Below are 21,812 nucleotides of genomic sequence, written 5' to 3'. Positions count from 1 at the left end.
CTGTATGGAATTTGGGGAGAAATGGGCTAAAAACCTGCCTGAGGTCCACCACTCATCATTTGTGCTGCATTTTAGCCAAATATTCAGGAGCTCCAGGAATACAGGTCACCCTCCCTCCTGGTTTTAAGGGAATTCAGGGAACAAAGGAGAAGGGCCAGGCCCGAGGTCCTTTTAACTCTGCTCCCCGTCTCCTTCATGGCCAGGAAGGGATGCTTAGGGAAACATGTGGGAACAGAACAAATCCATAATAAATATGAGCTGCTGAAGCAAATCCAGAGGAGGTCACAGAGCTGTTCCAGGGCTGGAGCCCCTCTGCTTTGGAGCCAGGCTGGGAGAGCTGGGAATGTTCCCCTGGAGAGGAGAAGGCTCCAGGGAGAGCTCAGAGCCCCTGGCAGGGCCTGGAGGGGCTCCAGGAGAGCTGGAGAGGGACTGGGGACAAGGCATGGAGGGACAGGATGAGGGGATTGGGTTCAGATTGAAAGAGAGTTGATTTAGATGGGATATTGGGAAGGAATTCCTGGCTGGGAGGGTGGGGAGGCATGGAAATGAAATTCCCAGAGAAGCTGCGGCTGCCCCTGGATCCCTGGAAGTGTCCAAGGCCGCTGCATGGGACACTGGGGCTTGGAGCAGCTTGGGACAGTGGGAGGTGTCCCTGCCATGGCAGGGGTGGGATGGGATGGTCTTGTCCCTCATGGAAGGGACACTTTTCACTGTCCCAGGCTGCTTCAAGCCCCATCCCACCTGGCCTTGGACACTTCCAGCTGATCGTTCCCTCCCTCTTTAACATTATCTGGAAGGAATTTGAGGAAACACTTCCCTGGATTGCTTCATGCTACCTGACTAAAGGAGGACTCGGCCTCCAGGGCTGTCAGTTCCCATCCTGCAGTGGCAATTTTCCCTGAGGAAGCAGCCCAGGAGCAGTTGCTCCCCGGGCAGTTACGAGCTGTTAATTCTGCAGGCTCTGATGGCTTTAACACACTTTGCTCTTTGCAGAGAGCGGTTTCCGAGCTGCTCTGTGTGAAACAATCCCCATTTATTCGGGGCAGGACACCAGCTTGCTCTGGGGCCCTCTGTTTGCTGCTTTGGCCAATCTTAAAATTATCCCAGCATGGCTAAAATGGGAAAACTCCCCACCTAAACAAACATCCCTGGCTGGAGATGTGTGCACGCACGTGGTGTTTATTTAGGTGTGGATATCTCCAGCTATCTATAGGTTCAGGCATATTTCCAGAGATAGCCAGCAAATCCATATATTTATAGCCACAGACAGTTGGTTTTCTTTTTTTTTTTCCTAAAAGCCCAGTTTCTTAAAATTCCCTCTGGTTGCATCTGCTCGGAGTCAGCCACAATCTCCTGGCAAAACCTTGGGTAAATGCAGCTGTTGGTGGTGACGCAAAGATGCTGCTCCCCAGGGAGGGAAATAATAATAGAAAACCATCTCTCGCTCAAGACAACGGCTCAATGTGGCCAAATTCCCCTGTTCTGACATCTCTGGACATATTTACTCCATGAAAAAGAGATATCAAAGGAAGGTTTATTAATCCCAGGGCTGCAGTGCCACATTTAAGTGTGACAAGAGGCCTTGTGTGCTCTCTGTGAGTAAAGGCATCAGAGCACTGAGGGAAGAAGTGCATTTTTTCCCCTCTCTTTTATTTCCAGAGTGGTTTTCATAGCCCAAGGCCCAAGAGACCTGCAGAGGATGCACAGATAGTGCTAAATTTGTCACCAGAATTCAGCCACCTCTGTGATAAATTCAAGGAATTTCATGACAAGGCACAGAATCGCTATGAGGGCAGGGCAGGACTGTGGGAAAGACCTCTTGCAAATACAAGGCTAATAATAATAATAATAATAATAATATTAAAATTAATAAAGAGATGTTGAAAATCTACTCCATGAAAAAAAGAGATATCCAAGGACTGCAGAGCCACATTTAAGTGTGACAAGAGGCCTTGTGTGCTCTCTGTGAGTAAAGGCATCAGCACACTGAGGGAAAAAGAACATTTTTTTCCTCCTCTTTTATTTCCAGAATAGTTTTCCTACCCTAAGGCCCAAGAGACCTGCAGAAGATGCACAGATAGTGCTTCATTTGTCACCAGAATTCAGCCACCTCTGATAAAATCAGGGAATTTCATGACAAGGCACAGAATCGCTGAGGGCAAGACCTCTTGCAAATACAAGGCTAATAATAATAATAATAATAATAATAATAATAATAATAATAATAATAATAAAGAGATGATGTTGAAAATCTACCCCATGAAAAAGAAATATCAAAGGAAGGTTTATTAATCTCAGGGCTGCAGTGCCACATTTAAGTGTGACAAGAGGCCTTGTGTGCTCTCCATGACTAAAGGCATCAGAACACTGAGGGGTAAAGAACATTTTCTTCCTCCTCTTTTATTTCCAGAGTAGTTTTCATAGCCCAAGGCCCAAGAGACCTGCAGTGGATGTCACAATAATTCACAATAATTGGATTGTCACAAAAATTCAGCCACCTCTGTGATAAAATAAGGGAACTCTGTGACAAGGCACAGAATCGCTGAGGTGAGGAAGAAACCTCTTGCAAATATAAAATTAATAATTAGAATAAGAATAAAAATTGATAAATAGATGTCATTAAAAAGCATTTTTTTTGGATCAAGATATGATTTCAAAGCTGGCAGAAACATCAATTTTTTCCGTGTTCTCTTTGCCCTAGGTAAGCACCACTTCAAGTAAGACCAACCTGGTCATTTAATCTGAACAGTGATGATGGTTTAATTTGTCTAAATATTAAATATTATTCCATTCACCTTTGTAGCTATGACAGAAAGTTCCTGGCAAAAGATGCCTCAGCTTTGGCTACAGGATAATGAGGACTGAGATTTTGGGATGGGTTAGTAAAACTACTCCTTAAGGGAGAGCTCATGAGGAGCAGTAATTTTCCAAGAGGTTGAGAATAAAAACGAGGTGACACCTCCTGTAAATGTCCCTGCTGCGAAGCACAGCTCGAGTCCCCCATGCTGTGACACCCCTGTTGTTGGAACACTGGAAACTGAGAATTTGGGAGTTTCTGTGCTGCCAGGCACTGACCCCCAAGAGAACACTGCACTGACCTGAGGCCCTGGAGAAGCTTCCAAAATGGAATGACAGAACTGGGATTGTGGGGGTGGAGTTTGGATAGAAGTGTGTGAGATCACAGGGTGGGAAACTCAGAGTTTAAGGGTTTAGAATACAGGAATGGATATAAAGCAAGATGGAGGTTTTGGGGTGGGGGCTGCTCCTTCTCCTTCTCCTTCTCCTTCTCCTTCTCCTTCTCCTTCTCCTTCTCCTTCTCCTTCTCCTTCTCCTTCTCCTTCTCCTTCTCCTTCTCCTTCTCCTTCTCCTTCTCCTTCTCCTCCATGGGTTTGGGTGTTTTTGTGTAATTGGATAAAAAGTCCCCATTGCAGCCATGGGTGGTTGGTTATTGGGTTAAAAGTGAAAATAATTTCGGTGTCATTTCTTAATTGGGCAGTTGATCCTTCAAAGGCCTTGCAGAGAGAGAGAGAGATGGGCTCCATTTTTAGTTTGTTGGAGTTGAGTGCTGCAGAACTCAGGGTTTGTGAGAGTGTGACAGAGATAAGAACTGATAAACATCTGAGTCCCAACAAGAAATTCCATCTCACACATTTAATCCCGACCCTGGCAAAAAGAAGCAAAGACTCCTCACCCTGTGACCACTCAGGGGACACAGACAAAGTCAGGCACATCAAACCCACCACAGGAGATTTTGCTTTCAGCCATTTAAACCACCCTGGAGGTGGAAAGTCTCCATTTCTTCCTTGTGGTGAAAAAAATAAATAAAAACGGGCAACTCCCTGTTGTTCTTTGTGCTCTTCCTTTAGCAAGTCACCCTGACAAGTCCTGCCAGTGGGAGGTGAAAAAGGAAGGATGTCCTTTCCCTGGGGGATAGCTTGGAAACCAGCTGGACAATTCCCACCCCAGGGTGTGGGATGGGAGAGATGATTTCAGAGAAGTCAAAGGTTTGTGCATTGATCAAGATGCTCCATGACCTTCCCAGAAAACTCCGGGGCCAAAAGAGTTCCTTCCACTATGAACTGGGAAAATCCCACCAGACTGCTTCTGGAAGGGAGCGTCATCCAGGCCTTTGCTGGAGTGGCTGGAGCAGCACCCAGTGCACCAACCTTCTGCTCCTTGTCCACACGAGAGAAAACACTCAGCAGCTCCAAGAACTCATTTCCTCCTTTCCCTCATTTCCTTATTTTCCTAAACCATTTCATTCATGAGTTGCTTCACTCTTAAGAAGAAAAAAGCAATAACAACAACAACAAATAAAAAAACCCCAAAAACAACAAACCAAACAAAAAAACCCAAGCAAAAAAAAAACCCAAAAAAACAACCAACCAAACCAACAACAACAACAAAAAACCTAAACAAAAACAACCCCAACTCCAAAAAACCCTACTCTGTGGTTAAATTTAAAATTAGGAACATTGTCCCAAAGGGCCCCTGGATCATCCTCAAGGAAGCTGTGGTTAGATCCTTATCTCCAGCTGTCTGGGATAATCCTCCCTGCAGCTGATCAGTCCCTGATGCCATGCCACATACCCAAGGGGACTCTTCCAAGAACCACTGAAAAACTAGAGGGTTTGGGCAAATTCTTTGGGAATTACAGGTGCGTGTGGGTGGGAACATCATTCTCTGTGGGACAAGGAGGCCACATCCTCCCAAGAGACACCAGGGACAGCTTTGCTGTCACCTTAGCATGGAATTCCTTCCAGACTTCCAGAATTACAGAGCCCCAGGCTGGCTCACGGGGAAGAAGGAAATTTCTGGCAGCTGCTATTTTGTCCTTATCTGAATTTTTGTAAATTTATGGCTCACAGATTTATTAATTTTTTTTTCCAGGAGCACACCAGACCCTCTCCATATTTTGAACCCTTTTATAACTTTGAGCTGTGTCACTGTTTCCAAATTGTGACTACATCAGAATTAATTCAAGATCATGGAATACCAGTTAGGTTTGGGTGGGAAGGGATCTTCAGGATCATCCCATTCCCACTCCCTGCCATGGCCAGGGACACCTCCCACTGTCCCAGGCTGCTCCAACCTGGCCTTGGACACTCCCAGGGATCCAGGGACAGCCACAGCTTCTCTGGGCACCCTGTGTCAGGGCCTCTCCATCCCCTCAGCCAGGAATTCTTTCCCAATGTCCCATCTAATTCTACTTCCTTCAGCTCAAAGCCATTCCCTGGGTCCTGTCCCTCCATCCCTTGTTCCCAGTCCCTCTCCAGCTCTCCTGGAGCCTCTTCAGGCCCTGCCAGGGGCTCTGAGCTCTGCCTGGAGCCTTCTCCTCTCCTGGACACTCCCAGCTCTCCCAGCCAGTTGCTCCGGGTTTGATTCCACATGTGTTTGGACATCCCCTCCCAGAGACAGCCACATAAACATTGGAATTTTTGATAACAACCTGGCAGCAAAAGGATTTCCTGCTGTGGCAGAGGGAGTCTCAATGCCATGGAACAACCTCCAACCACTTCTGAGCGTTCCCGAGACCGCTCCAATTTTCCCCAAGATCCCTTCAGGAATGGGATCATGGCAGCTGCAGGAAACTTTTCTGCCTTTGAGGACAATTTTCCAATCAAATCGTTGCCCATCAAAGCACGATGTGGCTTTGGCAAGCTCAGGATGGGTTTCCAAGAGGAGGAAGATGAGCTGGAGCTCATCCGGGGTTTTAAATGAGACAGAGGTCCGCGGGCTGGCCCGGCACGAGGCCAGGAATTCCTGCTGTGTGCAAGAATGGGAATGCCTACCCTTTCCCTCGTCTCGTTGGTGAGGAACTTGGCGCACTCGCTGTAGTTGGCCCAGGTGCGGTTGTTGCCCGGGACCAGCTCCCAGCTCCCGTTCAGGTCACACCGGCGATAAGCGTGGCCTGCCAAGAGACAGGAGACATGGAGTCAGCGGGAAAACTCCAGGCAGGAAATTCATCCCAAATTCACCCCAAATTCACCCCAAATTCATCCCAAATTCACCCAAATTCATCCCTGCCCTGAGAGAGAGGAGACATGGAATCAGAGGGGGAATGGCAGGGAATTCATCCCAAATTCATCCCAAATTCATCCCAAATTCACCCAAATTCATCCCTGCCCTGAGAGAGAGGAGACATGGAATCAGAGGGGGAATGGCAGGGAATTCATCCCAAATTCATCCCAAATTCATCCCAAATTCACCCAAATTCATCCCTGCCCTGAGAGAGAGGAGACATGGAATCAGAGGGGGAATGGCAGGGAATTCATCCCAAATTCATCCCAAATTCATCCCAAATTCACCCAAATTCATCCCAAATTCATCCCTGCCCAGAGAGAGAGGAGACATGGAATCAGAGAGGGAATGGCAGGAAATTCATCCCAAATTCATCCCAAATTCATCCCTGCTGAGAGAGAGAGAGGAGTTGTGGAATCGGAGGGAAAATGGCAGGAAATTCATCCCCAGGTGGAGCCTGTTATAGGCTCCGTATATTATAATATTGGCTTTTCACAAATACTGAAATGGATTTTACATGTGTGGTGTTAAAGGAACTTTGTTATAAGAATAAAACTTTTATTTCTGTTGTTAATTATGCTCAGTGAAATAGCTGATATCAGCGTGCTTGTGACAAAATGCCTGCTGGGGTGGGATAACACCCAATGCACAGTGGGAGGGGAGTTTGGAATTTCCTGGCTGTCGGGAATTCCCTGGGCTGGAGGCTGCTCCACACCCACCTTTGTGGTTGAAGTCGTAGATGTACTCGGGGCAGGGCATGGCCACCACCTTGCCGGGCACGCCCTCGGGCCAGCACACGATGCCGTCCCACTCCGGAAGGCAGAAGCCATCTGTGGGAGAGAGCGGGGACAAAGAGGAGTCACTGCACCTGCCGAGGTGACACCGGGGCCCCCCGGCTTGGGGGGGCTCTCCGTGAACAACCAGCATTCCGTTGGGAAACCTGTCCGAGGAATATTGTCAGTTCCTTCTCAAAGTGTGGCTCTGTGTCGCAGACATCTTTTCATGAAAGAGCCTTTCCTTAGGATTTTCCCTCCTGAGAAGCTGAGAGGCCTCAGGAACAAAATGTAACCAATGGTTATCTGCTGCTGTGGAATGCAACAGGTGCATCTGTGGTGGGGCTCATGTGGTTGTTTCTAATTAATGGCCAATCACAGCCCAGCCAGTTTAGACACAGAGCCTGAGCCACAAACCTTTGTTATCATTCTTTGCTATTGTATTCTTAGCCAGCCTTCTGATGAAATCCTTTCTTCTATTCTTTTAGTATAGTTTTAATGTAATATACATCAGTCAGATAATTATTGTTTTCATTTTTCTCTGAGGCTTCTCAGCTTCCCAGGAGCAAAGTCCCGGGCAAAGGGATTTTTCAGAAAATCTGATGGTGACAACCACCTGCTCTTATCTGCCAAAAACTCCTTGTGGAACTTGCAAAAAAATTCCAAAGTTGTGGAAATCCAAACAGGGCCAAGATCTCAGCACGGTCCGTGGATATCAAAGCTTCCCACCAGGGAGGAATTCATCCTTCCTCACCAACGTGACTCCCCAAGATTAAAGGAAAACCAGGATTGCTTCAAAGCCCTTTGGCTGCTCCAGGCTCAGAGCCGACACGGATTAATTCAGTTTGGTGGGGTTTAGGATGGGAAAAACACTGAAAATCTCCTTGTTTAGCAGCTGATTTCTTATCTCTAATTTAGTGTGGATGAAAAGGACCAGAAAAATCGCAGCCTTTCTTCTAAAGCATCAACTGGGAGTGTGGGTCAGGAGCAAAAATTCCTCAACATCCACGTGATAAAAAAAAGAGGGAAATAATTTATCGCACTTTCTCTGCTTCTTAGGAGAAGAAAAATACATTTCCTATTCATGAAAACTAGGAAAACCCTTCCCTCTGGCTCATTATTTGCAGGATAATTTACACTGGGAAAAAAAGAGTTTATTTATTCCTCAGTTCTCTGGAAGGTACAAAAGGCAAAGGAAAAAACCAAAAAACAACACAGGGCCCCACAAAATTTGGCTCAGGACAAAATGCTGATGTCCTTGACGTCTTTTCTGCAGACAAGAAAGTAAATAAAGATTTAATGGAGCCCTCAAAGTGCTCTTGCCTAAAATAAAGTCAGTTCTTATGACAAAATAAATCAATTTTCAGTAAACATTAAAAGAAACACACTGGAGAAACAACTAAGAGAAAAACAGTCCTCCAAATGTGCTCTGAGAGGGAAAATCTCCCACTTTTCCAAAATCTTCACAATTTGCAAAGGGCAGTTTCACTTTTAAGAGGTTTCATTTCTCATTCCACCGAAATAGGCGGCCAGAAAAGAAGAAAGTGCTAAATATTGTGGTGGGTGCATCCTCCTTGTGCTGGAAAAACCGATAACAAACCACACAATCATTGATTTTTGGGTACTTTGAGCCCCCCAAATCCTCCCCAAAAGCTGAAGGGATCGGCGGTGGGGCACCTCTGGACTGCTGCTCCTTGGGGGGACAGTTTGGGGAGCCAAGAGCTGCCCTAGAAATGGTTAAAAAGATGATGGTTGCATTTAAAATTTTGACCTCTGCATGGAAATGATTCCTTAAATGATTTAATCCTGAGTCATCAAAGAATTTTCCTGAGTCATCCTGAGTATTAAGTCCTGATAAGAATCCAGTGGGACTCAAAAATTCGGGAAGTGTCTGAGCTTCCCAACAGAGGGATCTGTTGCTGTTACCAAGACCTGAACCCCCCAGAGAAATCTCTTCCCCCTCCTCTCCATCGTCTCTGGCCTCTCTTCCCCCATTCCTCGCTTGGAAAAGCCATTCCAGGAAAATGTGGAGGAGGGATAAAACATCTCAGTGACGGTTTCCTTTCTGGAATTCCCCAGTGATGGACGATGAGTTCAGGGAAGGGTGGATGGATATTTGGGAGCTGCCACCTGCACACCTCCCTAAAATTCAGGATAACACAGCTGCTTCCTGAAAATCCTGGGAGCCACGGGGGAAGGAGAGAGGCTTTGGGTTGGGAACAGGGATTGCAGGTAGGGGAACCTGGTGAGGAGCATCCACAGGTCAAGCCAGGAGCCTCTGGAGCTCCTGGAATGATGTGAGGAGCTCCTACAGTGACTGAAACTCTTGGAAAACCTTTTTCAAATGGAAATATGGACTGATATCAGGAGCAGCCACACTCTGGGATTGTTGGATCCACATTCCTGGGGTTTAACACAGCCAGAAGCTGTTTGTCCCCTCTGTGTCCTGGAGAGGAGCCTCACCATCCTCCTCTCCTATCCCAAATCCCTCCAGTCCTCCCGTCTAAGGAGAGCTCCTGGGAGCACAAGGGGGAATGGCTTTAAACCACAGGAGGGTTCATTCCCACTAATTACAAGGAAGACGTTTTTATAATGGCAATTTCAATTTTAATAATGAATTTTAATAATGAATTTTAATTATAAAAATTGGAATTTTTAATAATTTTTTTATATAATGGTGGAACATTGGAACAGCCTTTCCAGAGAATTTGTGGCTGCCCCTGGATCCCTGGAAGTGTCCAAGGCTGGGTCGGACAGGGCTTGGATCACCCTGGGATAGTGGGAGCTGTCCCTGCCCATGGGGTGGAATGGGATAATTTTTAAGGCCCCTCCCAAACCCAAATCACTCCATGAACCTCTGATGAAACAGGAAGGGAAAATCCTGTATTTCCCATTGTGCTGGAATCCAAACAAGCCATTCCTTTCTGTCTGTTAGCCCAAAAAGCTCCTCCAAACATTTTTTTTTCACGAATTTATAAAAACATTCACAGTATCAACAACTTGGCTTCTCCCTTTGTTTTCCTTTTCTCCCGGTCCTTTCTCCAAGGAGATCCAGGCTGAATTCCAAGAAGAAAGCAGAAAATTGTGGAAGCTTGGCCTGTTGATGATAAATCAGTCCCTCCTGAGACACTGGTAACAATATTCCAAAGCACAGAGAATTCCAAAGGATCCAGTTGGAAAAGCTTATTGAAAACCTCTTGGAATTTTGGTGAAATTGAGTTCGAGGCTTCCACCGTGATGTTTGGATCGATCCACGTAGTTCAGGACGTTGGACTGGAAAAGTCAAACATTTCTTTCCTTGGAAGGAACAGTAGGATTATGGAAGTCCAAAGGAATTCATAAACTGTTAAGAAAACAAGGAAATCTCACACATATCCCACATCCCAGAGTGTTTTGGGTGTGTATCCATCATCCAGGCAATGCTGAAGGGGCAATCCTGTTTATCCCTCAGGGATTTGCCTCCTCTTCCAAATCCAGAGCTGCATTTCTCATGGATATGGACACAGAAGGTGGGAATGGCACTGGAATTCCTTGTGATTTGAGGACATCACCAACCACTTCAGTGCTGGAGAAATGAGTCCTGAAGGGAAACAAGGGATCCCTCCAGGATCCCATTGGCTCTTGCCCACCAGGATGTCTCTTGGATCAATCCTTCCCCCTTGAAGCACACGGAAGTTGCAGTGATTCCAAGATGGGAACAAACAAAAACTCTCATGGATGTCATTCCTGAAGAAATGAGATCTGAAGGGAAACAAGGGATCCCTCCAGGATCCCATTGGCTCTTGTCCACCAGGACATCTCTTGGATCAATCCTTTCCCGTTAAAGGTTGGAATCTCAGGGCTTGGAAGCTGAAGTCATTCCAAGATGGGAACAAGCAAAAAAGCAAAAACACTCTTGGATGTCATTCCTGAAGAAATGAGACCTGAAGGGAAGCATGGGATCCCTCCAGATCCCACTGGTTCTTGTTCACCAGGACATCTCTTGGATCAATCCTTTCCCATTAAAGGTTGGAATCTCAGGGTGTGGAAGCTGAAGTCATTCCAAGATGGGAACAAGCAAAAAACACTCTTGGATGTCCTTGCTGCAGGATTTCCCTCTGGGAGGCAGGAAGGCCAATTCCAGGACACTTTGGGAAGGGGCTGTCCCAAATGAGTCCCTCGTTTCGCTCCCTGACTTCGCTCCCCCACCTGAGCCAAGCCAGAATCCCAGAATCCCAGAGGTTGCTTTGGTAGGAGAGACAAAAGCAGGAGCAGATTTGGGCCATCCCTGCTCAGGGTCCATGGACAGTTATTCCCTCCTTCCTGCTCCTATCCCATCCCCCTTTTCCCTTCCCTTTCCCCCAGCCTCAATCCCTGTTCCAGCAGGAACGGGACACTTTGCATGTGGAGAAGGCATCCAAGCCATCTGCGAGGCTCCTTGGCAGCTGCGCAAACACAAACACGGGCCGGAGGTGTTTATCCAGGGGCACGGAATATCAATCAGCCCGGCTCATTCCGGCCCCCGGGAGACCACAGCTGGAATAGGCTGTGCGACTGTGGTCACTCCAGTACGGGAAGGGCACTTGGAGCACTGCAAGGAGGCCTGGAGCAGCCACCGAAACAAATGAGGCAGCGTTTAGGGATGGGAAGGGGAGGAAATAATTTTGGGATTGGAAAGGGGAGGAATTGTTTTAGGATAGGAAGGGGAAAAATAATTTTGGGATTGGAAGGGGAAGGAACTGTTTTGGGAGAGGGAGGGGGAAAAATCATTTGGGGATAGGAAGGGGAAGGAATTGTTTTGGGACAGGAAGACAGAGAAATCATTTGGGGATAGGAAAGGGGAGAATTTTTTTGGGATAGGAAGGGGGAAGAAATAATTTGGGGATAGGAAGGGGAAGGAATCATTTTGGTATAGGAAGGGGGGAGGAATTGTTTTGGGATAGGAAGGGGAAGGAATTGTTTTGGGATAGGAAGGAGGAGAATTGTTTTGGGATAGGAAGGGGAAAAATCATTTGGGGATAGAAAGGGGAAGGAATAATTTTGGGATAGGAAGAGGGGAGGAATTGTTCTGGAATAGGAAGCGGGGAGGAATTGTTTTGGGATAGGAAGGGGGAAAATAATTTGGGGATTGGAGGGGGAAGGAATTGTTTTGGGATAGGAACGGGGGAGAAATCATTTTTTGATGGGAAGGGAGAGAAATCATTTGGGGATAGGAAGGGAGAGAATTGTTTTTGGATAGGAACAGGGGAAAATAATTTGGGGATAGGAAAGGGGGAAAATAATTTTGGGACAGGAAGGGGGAAAATAATTTGGAGATAGGATAGGGGGAGAATTGTTTTGGCATAGGAAGAGGGGAGGAATTGTTTTGGCATAGGAACGGGGAGAAATCATTTTGGGATTGGAAGGGGAAGGAATTGTTTTGGGATAGGAATGGGGGAGGAATTGTTCTGGTATAGGAAGAGGGGAGGAATCGTTTTGGGATTGGAACAGGAGAGAAATCATTTTGGGAGAGGAAAAGGGAGGAATGGGGACTTGGAGGGGTACGAATTAAGTCTGGGGGTTTGCAGGTGGATTTCAAACCCGGCTGTGAGGGCAGGGGGGATGAGGGGCTGCTTTTGGGGCTGTCTTGGTCTACAGGGGGTGTGGCTGGAGGAAGAGGGGCTGTGACCCGGCTGTGTGTGGATCCCGTTGCTTGGACAGAACGGAAGGATGTGAGGAGTGGGATCCTCACTGATCCAACAGAGTCAGGCTGGAGGGGACCACAGTGGATCAGCTGCTCCAGCAGGGAGCACAGGGCTCAGGATTACATCCCGGCAGGTCTGGAATATCCCCGGTGAGGGAGACCCCACAGCCTCTCTGGTCTCTGCTCAGGGCTGGGCACTGCTCAGGGCAGAAGTTCTGTCTCCTGTGCCGGGAGAATTCCTGGGATCAGTCCCTGCCCGTGGCTCTGGTGCCATTGCTGGGCCCCCCACAGCAGAGCCTGGCCCTGCTCTGACCCTCCCTGCACCCAGGGACACCCAGGGACACCCAGGGCTGAGGGCCCCTCTCAGCTGGGGCTCCTCTCCAGGCTGAGCAGCCCCAGCTCCCTCAGCCTTTCCTGGGCACCGAGATGCTCCAGGCCCTTGCTCAGCTCCGTTGGACCCACTCCAGAAGTTCCATGGCCATGGGTGGATGCAGCTTCTGTCTGTCACTGCTCAAAGAATTTTTCTGCTCTTTACCCAGTGTCTCACGGACAGAGCATCCTGTCCATGCTCAGCCCTGGAGGAAACGGACATTGGAAGGGGATGGACACAGGGGCCAGGTCACAACATGTCTTGGCTCATTCCATTCCAGACAATTCCACGACCCAGCTCTGGAGACACCTTCCTGACCTCACCAGCCACCATTCCTTCCCCTTCCTATCCCAAAACAATTCCTTCCCCTCCCAATCCCCAAATGATTTCTCCCCCATTCCTATCCCAAAACAATTCCTTCCCCTTCCTATCCCAAAACAATTCTTCTGGACCCTGCCCATCCACCCCCCAGCTTCCCAACCCAGGAGCAGAAACTCAACCTCCAACATCCCATTAGGAACTCCTGACCTGCCACTGCTGGCACATCCCATTCTTTCCTCATTCCAGCACATCTAGTCCTTCCAAACCCCTCCAGCCTCCCTCTGAGAGGGAAAAATACCATCCAAAATACCATCTCAATCATTAGAACAAGGCTGATAATTAGAATTAGAGTTCAGCCACCCTTTGGAATGTTTTCCACCCTTTTCTCGTGTTCCTTTACAAATCTAAAGCACAGACCACTGGTGTCTCTCGTAATTCCCAAGGTCTGTCCCTCCCATGTGCTCCAAACCCTGTTTAGCTGCGCTGTGGACGTTCCTCAGCAGCACTGGGAGCTCCAGGCCCATAAAACTCTGCAGGAAGAGGCCGCATCCCAGGTTCAGCTCCTTCAAGTCCATCATGCTTCATATCCATGACGCTGAACTCCCTCACGCTCCAGGAGAACAGTCTGGTCTGTGATTCCATCCTCAAAGGTTTCCCGGTCCATAATTCCATCCTAGAAGCTCTCCCAATCCATAATTCCAACCTAGATGCTCTCCTGGTCCATAATTCCAACCTAGACACTCTTCTGGTCCATAATTCCATCCTAGAAGCTCTCCTGGTCCACAATTCCATCCTAGATACTCTCCCAATCCATAATTCCATCCTAGACACTCTCCCGGTCCATAATTCCATCCTAGACACTCTCCCAGTCCATAATTCCATCCTAGAAGCTCTCCTGGTCCATAATTCCATCCTAGAAGCTCTCCTGGACCATGCTGACCCCCCAGCTGGTGTCCACTGGGGCAGTGACGGCTTTTCCAAGCCAAAACTGTGCTGGGAATATGATCACAAAGGATGGTTTGGGTTTTTTTGGTGGAATTTGGGCCACATCTGCAAGGCCTGAGAACAGGAGCTGGGAGAAGATGCAAATAGCTGGAGAAATTATGGATTTATGGAGGGCTGGGGTGTTTAGGGCTTAAGCTGCCTCTGTCTCCCTTAATTTCTGAGGTGCCTGAGGCTTCTCCCAACCTCTGGGAGCTGCTGGCATCAGGGAATGGTGCTGGACACTCTGGAGAGGAAACCAGGAGCAGATTTTGGGGTTCCTCAAGGCCAGCGAGAGCCTGGAATCAGCTCTAGGTCCTTTAGGGACAGTGAAACCAAACTGGGATGCACAACCCAGGTAAATAGACCCAGATCCCCAACTAAAAATAACGCCTTTCCTGGGAAAATAGGTTTATTTATTAAAAAAACAACCCAGTTTGGAGCTGCAACACCTCAGGCTCAGAGAAAGGGTTGGCCATGGCCTTTGCTAATGACAGGGTTGTGCAAAACTCCCTCTTCTTTCCCCACAAAATGTCCCATCTCCTTTTCCAAACCAGGGAAAGACAAGCTTTTAATTCATGGATTAAAAAAAAAAAAAAAAGAAGTCAGGTCTGATGGCTCAGGGCTGGGAATTTCACTTCATCCCCTTCCAGGTTTAACGTTGGGGTGGCATCGGCTGCCCACCAGGGCTGGGATGGAATATTTGTGTCGGGAGAAGAGAAATTTTCGGGTTTCCTGTTCTTTCCCAAACCAAAGGCTTTCATCTGGAGACTAAATTTAAGGGAAAAAGGGGGGGAGAAAAAAAAAGAGAAAAGGAGGAAACCAAATGCTTGTGGGGAAAGGGTTTTGGGGTTTTTTTTTTTTGGTTTCATATTTTGGGTCTCCAGCCCTCGGTGCCTCAGCCAAAGGTGGAGATGACGCACGAGTCCTGCTGGGGCTCTTTGGAAGCTCCTGCAGCAGCTCAGCCTCGGCTCCCCATGGCACAGATCCACGTGGGAGCCACAGGGATCGGGAGCCAGGGCTCAGAGACACCTGGGAGGTGGCCAGGGGCCAGAGGATCCCTGTGAGCCCTCCAGGAGGAGAGGAGGGACCTCACCCTCCCATAGAACAGAATTTTAACCTTTTTAGGGGGTGAAAAAAAAAGGGGATTTGGAGTTTTTACACATTAACAGTGGCTGAAGAAAGTCTGAAATTTTAGAGGGTTTAAATCTTTTTGTTCCCTAAGATTTTTCTTTGGAATATCAACCCTGCCAGCCAGGACATGCTCCTGCTTTCTGGAATGGGGTCAAAGAGTCTTTTCCTATGACCCCTGTGGTGAGGATCTTCCCAGGAGAGATCCCCCTCAAGTTGGGTCAGGAATTTTAAGTGGAAACTTTCTCCTTTCCCAAACATCCGACACCGCTGGGCTGTCAGCAGGGTTGGCCCTCGATTGGAGCTGCTCCAGGATGATCCCAGAGGGATTCTGGCTCTCCAGGGAGATCCCTTCCAGCAGAGCTGAACGTGGATCTTATCCCTGACCACAAAACACTCCCTAAGAAAGGCTGGAGAAATCCCATCCTTGGATAACTGTGGGATGTGTTTTCCTGAGGATCTCCCCAAAACTGCTGCCTCTTTATTGGCCTGTCCTTTTCCCTTTGGAATGACAAACCCAGCATGGATATGACCATAGATCAACTAGAAACCACATCCGGGATTTATTTTGCTCCAAGCCAACCCTACTTTTCCTCAGAAATTTTTCCTTGTAAATCCTTTCTGTGAATAGGAGCTGGAGCATCATAATGGTGAAGATTGCTGCCCTTCCCAGATTTTTCTTTGGGATCTGCAGTGAGGGAAGAGGTAACAGGATGAGATCCTCCCTCTGGATGAGGAGGGCGCAGGTCTGGATGTCCCAAAACAGACACCACATCCCAAACCCCGGATCATCCAAGGAGGAAAGCACTGGACCCAGCTGCTTTCCCTCTGTCCAAGGGCATCTGAAATCCCAAAATCTGTGGATGGCAGCTCCTCTGAAAAGTGGGAAGAACTTTTCCAAATTGGAAAGCTCTTTGTTGGGACCACAAACTCCTTAAACCATCTTGGGGGCAGTCTGGCAAATCCCTGCCTTGTTTGGGAACTCCCAAAGGGAATTTCTGGCGTGCTAAATCCTAAAAAAACATTCCTTGCAAAAGGTTGAGCGGGAATTAATTCTGCCTTTGGAATAGTGCAGATTAATTGGATCTAATTCTCCTCTGCTAATGAGTGAAGCCTCCAAAGCCTTGAAATCCAGGTGATTCCTCCTCTTGGACCATTTGGGACTGGATTTACTGTGGAGGATGGAGCAGGGGGTCTGAGGAGCTCATGACAGCTTTTTCCAGGGGCAGGGTTTGGTCCATGGGATTAAACCACAGGATATTGGAAGTTTTCTGTCCCAGTCCCAGACCCAGGTCTCAAACCAGAACCAAAACCACGGGACCTCCAAATCCCTGGGTACAGAATTTTGCAGGGAACCTCTGACCAGGGGTGAGAATGATGAGGAGAACTCCACTGAGGAGGACTCCACTGATATCAGAAGGCTAATTAATTACTTTATTATACTATATTATTCTGTACTATATTACACTGTGTTACATTACATCCAAACTGAATCTGCTAAGCACCCAACCCTGCACACACTGCCCAGAATCCCGTGGTTGTCACCCTCAGTCCTGACACAAACTCACACCTGGCCCTGACAGGCCAAGGAACCAAAACACCCAAATCACTGTGGGTGAACAATCTCCACATTGCAGTATGCTTTTGCAAAACACAGGCACAGAAAATGAGACAAGAATATTCTTGGGAAGAATTGTGCCTTGCTTTTCCTGTGAAGAGAAATGTGGGGCCCTGACAGGCCAAGGAAGCCAACCACCATCGCTGCGGGTGAACAGTCTCCACATTGCATTCTGCTGTGGCACAAACGCAGGCACAGCAAATGAGATTAATGTTGTTTTTCCTTTCTCTGAGGTTCAGGGGATGTGAAACCCAGAAATATTCTTGGGAAGAACTGTGCCTTGCTTTTCTCTGCACCTGGGATCTGCTCCCTTTGCTCTGCCGTTTGGGAAAGAGCCCAAAATCCAGCTGTCAATCCCATTCCCATCCCGGCCCACAGGGAAGGGGGATCGATCCCAAATGCTGCCTCAGAAAAGCTGGAAAAGCAGCGCGGGAGCAGGACCAGGTGGGCAGAGACACCAGCAGGAAATGCCTTCGCACATGTGCTCATTAACGAGGTGTTAATTGGGCACGGGGTGAGGGGACAAAGGAGCAGCAGAGGATGTGGCTTGAGGTTTCCCGATGGAAAACAGGAGGCTGGGAATCAAAGGAAAGCTGGGATTTTATGGCCCTTGCTGGCATTTCCAAAGGCACCGGGAGGGCAGGTGGTGAAGCTGGATTTGGGGACCTTTCCCACAGCATTCCCCGAGGGAAGGGAGAGCTGAGGTGCAGGGATATTGTGGCTTGTGCCATTTTCCCGGGAAAGGGAGGGAAGTGGGACAGGACGCCCACCCCTGGGACTGAAGGGTCCCTCAGGAATTAACACTTGGGAATGTGAGGGAAGGAGCCGGCAGGGAGTGAGGGCTTCGCTCCCCACATCAGAGAGTTCTCTCCTTCCTCCTCCCCCTCAATCCCACAGCTGGGAGCGATTTTCCAGCCCAAAATAGAAAGGAAGTGGAAGGAAGAGGCTCAGCTGAGCTCGGGCCTTTCCGAGGAGAGAGAGAGTGGGGAAGGAGAAAGGTCTTGGAGCGATGTTTTGTTTTCCCTATCACTGGTTGCAAGGGATTTTTGGGATTTGGAATAATGGCTTTGCTCTGGAACAAGTCCAGAGGAGCCCCTGGAGCTGCTGCAGGGCTGGAGCCAGGCTGGGAGAGCTGGGAATGTTCCCTTGGAGAGGAGAAGGCTCCAGGGAGAGCTCAGAGCCCCTGGCAGGGCCTGGAGGGGCTCCAGGAGAGCTGGAGAGGGACTGGGGACAAGGCATGGAGGGACAGGAGCCAGGGAATGGCTCCCAGTGCCAGAGGGCAGGGATGGGTGGGAGATTGGGAATTGGGAATTCCTGGCTGGGATGGAATTGCCAGAGCAGCTGTGGCTGCCCCTGGGTCCCTGGCAGTGCCCAAGGCCAGGCTGGAGCTTTGGACAGTGGATGCCCTGATGTCTAACCCTGGGACAGTGGGAGGTGTCCCTGCCCATTCCAGAGGGGTGGAATGGCATCTTTAAGGTTCCTCCCAACCCATTCTGGAGTTCTGTGATCTCGGGAGCCCTGGTGGTTGGTGCTCTCTCCTGTGCACTGGGTATAACAACCAGGGCTATAATTCCACCAATTCTGCCTCCTCCTGGACCCTCGGCCTTTGGAATTGTAGAGCAGAACAAGTCTGGGACAGCTTTGCTTTCCAAACCTCCTCCCCATGGACTATCCTGAAAAACCGATTTGCTGGGATGCTCCGAGTGCCTCCTTCCCTCCCTGCTCCCAGCACGTGGGGCTGAGGGCAAGGGCTGGGAGGAGCAGGGGTGGCTCCAGCCCTGGAATTTGGGAGCACTCACCGTGCACCTTGGGCACCTTGGCTTTCAGGTGGCGCTCGCACTTGGCCTTGGCCTTCAGCAGGAGGAAGATCTGCTCCTCCTTGGTGATGACATCGTCGGCATCCACCTGCAGGGAGGGCACAGAGAGGTCAAACTCCGGTTCCAAACCCTCCTCTGCATCCATCATTTCCTCAGCCTGGCCCTGAGAATCCCAGTTTGCCCTGCAGCTGTGTCCCGGGGAGCAGCTCCTCCACGGGATTACCATCCCTGGAGGCGGCAGAGGAAGCACAGGCTGGGGCTGATCCCATCGTGCACATTCGCACGTGGAAGCAGCAATTTTGGGATGGAGCATCCCGGACTGCAGGGATCCCAGGCTGCTCTCCAGGAGGAAAACATTCCTACTAAATAATTTCATGCCAAGGACCCCTCTCCTCTTAGGAATTACAACCTCCCGTGCTGCGTCCTCCTCTGCATGGAGATTTCCTCCACAGGTATCAGGCTCCATAAAATCCTGCCTGAATCCCAGAATGTGTGGAGGGATCTGTCCCAGGGAGAGCTGGGAGCTGACAGCATCTCCCCTCCCTGTGGTCCAGGAGACCTTGGAGCCCCTTCCAGGGCCTGGAGGGGCTCCAGGAAAGCTGGAGAGGGACTGGGGACAAGGCATGGAGGGACAGGACACAGGGAATGGCTGAAAGAAGAAAGGTTTAGGTGGGAGATTGGGAAGGGATTCCTGGCTGGGAGGGTGGGGAGGGGCTGGGATGGAATTCCCAGAGCAGCTGTGGCTGCCCCTGGATCCCTGGCAGTGTCCAAGGCCAGTTTGGAGCACACTGGGACAATGGGAGGTGTCCCTACCCATGGAATGGGATGGGATTGGGATAATCCTTAAAATCCCTCCCAACCAACCCATTCCATGATTCCCTGCACTCCCCAAACCATCCCCATCATAAATCCAGGTTTTTCCCTCCTTTCCAGTCCATTCCCTTTGCCAAGCCAGTAACAGGAACCAGCTGAGGGCCAATTAACTCCCGACACAAACTCCCTCCAAACGACATAACGAGGGTTAATGAATCCCAGCTCCCAAATAAACCAGGATTCCATTTCCCAGCGGGCTCCCAGGGGGAGGAACGGGGGCAGCGGACACGCAGCTGTGGAGTTAAATCTGATAAGGGGCCGGGAGTAAAACAGGAGTTGGGTTTTGGTGTCCTTGGAACAAATCCAGCCTGAAAACCCTTCCCAAGCGGGAGCCGCTTCCAAACCGCGTCCACGTTAATGGGAACGATTCCAGCCCTTCCCAGATGTTTGGCCTGTCCACATTTGAGGCACCATCCCTCATTTCAGCTTGGATTGGGAACAGAAAAGCTCGGGGTCAGCTCCCGCTGGCGCTCGGGGCTGTACAAAGCCGGAGCGATTCCGCCAGAGCTGGAGGAGTTAGGCTGGATTTAGAGGGATGGGACCTCAGGAATTCCAAGGGATCCATCCCAAGCACGCTCAGCCCTCGGCTGCTCTGGCTGTGCTTGGAGGGATGCACAGAAAACACATTTTTATTCCCAGAAATAAAAGGGGAAAGTCTCCCAGGGCTGGGCCTGGAGCTGGGCAGAGACAGAGCTCCGAGCTCAGCTCGGGTTTAATTTCCTAAACCTCCCCTATCCTTAAAAAAAAATCCACCAAAACCAACCCCACATTCCCTCCTCTCCTCCCAGAAAATGGTTTAAATGATAAAAAAAAAAAAAAATCTATTTACAACCTGACTTTGTGGGTTTCCCCTTGGTCAGAGGGGTGGAAATGTGAAGGTAAATAAATTTATGGATTAAACCAGAGATTTTCACTGAATCTGGTGTTTGAAGACATCAGTTCTCAAAAGCATTTGGGAAAACTGTGGGATGGTGCTGGATAATTCCCACTAAACATCCAGGGAAAACCAGGCTGGGAGCTGGGAGTTTGGAACTTGGCATTCCGTCTGTCCCAACCCCTGGTGGGGACATTTCAGTGCCTCCATGGGGCTGAAAGATCCCCAGGGATTGGGGATTATCCAACGCTGGAATCCTCAGATTTGGGGTCAGTGGGCAGCAGGTGGGACAGCACAAACACCCAGAGCTCAAAAACCTGGAGAACCTTCGGATCTTCCAGCTGCTGGAGGAATTTCACCTCCCAAACTGCACATTCTCCTCATTTTCCTTGGATTTTCCTGCGCTGGATCTCCTGATTTTAAGGCAAAATTAAATCCCAGCTGTCCAAGGTGAAAGGAATCCACGGGAATATTTTCCTTGTGATAAATTCCTGATCCAAGGCACGTTTGGCTCTGGCTGGGCAGAGCTTTCCCTTGGAAAAACAATCCCAACACCTGATCCAAAAAAATGCTGGGGGATGGCCTTGCTTAAACCATTTGTGCCAATTTTTGGGAATCTGGAGATTCCCAGGCAGAAAAAGAAGTGGCTTCACTTCCAGGAGTGCCCAGGATTTGGGAATGGGTGGGAAGTGCTGGGAATGAAGCAGCCACTGCTTTGGAGAGGGTTTGGATCCCTCTGGATGGGAGAAAAACACGGATGGAGGTTCCCAGGATGAGATGCCCGTAGGATCTGGAGAGAGGAGGGAAATGAATCCCTGTTTTGCAGGATTTGAAATTCAGATGAAGAGAGCAAGGACTGAGAAATCCCAACAAATCCCAGCCAGGATCAGACAAACGAGCAAAGCCCAAATCCAGCAGGAGCTGGGAAAATCCGGAGCCTGGATGGAAACTCTGGGGGCTGGAATGTCCTAAAGCGCCCCAAAGCTGGGAGGTGACAGCCCCTCGAGTGTCCCCTCTGTTCCTAAACTGCCACCTCCTGGCATTGGGCTAGCATGGAAAATTGGCCAAAAAAAGGGATGTTTTCATCAATATCCACGGATTTCCTCTCTTTTTAAGGCCACCTGTGCTATGCTGAGAATCCCAAAATCCACATTAATATCCAGAATTTGCTCCGTTTATTCCACGAACTCCCTGCACATTCTGCACAGGACGATGAAAAAGGAGATAAAAGGCACTGGGAATTTTTCATCCCAGTGAATTCCAGAGCCAAAACCTCCTCAAGATTCCCATATTCAAAAATTCCCTCCTCTTTTATCAAATTCCCTCATGCCTTCACCTTTTTATCCCCCCAGAAAAATCTCTCATCCTGGT

At 49.1% G+C, this 21,812-nt stretch overlaps 1 protein-coding gene across 1 annotated transcript in view; it reads right to left on the bottom strand.

Moving 5' to 3' along the window:
- PTH1R (parathyroid hormone 1 receptor) overlaps nt 1-21,812 on the bottom strand; it is a 93,739-nt gene that overhangs the window by 33,106 nt on the left and 38,821 nt on the right. The window contains exons 2-4 of the mRNA XM_071456350.1: nt 18,677-18,782; nt 6,741-6,851; nt 5,793-5,911 (exon numbers count right to left, since the gene is read on the bottom strand). Of these exons, the coding sequence (XP_071312451.1) occupies nt 5,793-5,911; nt 6,741-6,851; nt 18,677-18,782 (336 nt within the window). The remainder of the gene's footprint in view (nt 1-5,792; nt 5,912-6,740; nt 6,852-18,676; nt 18,783-21,812) is intronic.

This window comes from Agelaius tricolor, unplaced genomic scaffold (genome assembly GCF_023055355.1).
Source record: "Agelaius tricolor isolate 1412-34295 unplaced genomic scaffold, bAgeTri1.0.p SCAF_58, whole genome shotgun sequence".
NCBI classification, from domain to species: Eukaryota; Metazoa; Chordata; class Aves; order Passeriformes; family Icteridae; genus Agelaius; species Agelaius tricolor.
Note: the sequence above shows the minus strand (reverse complement) of the source record. Positions and strands in the feature narration are given on the sequence as shown.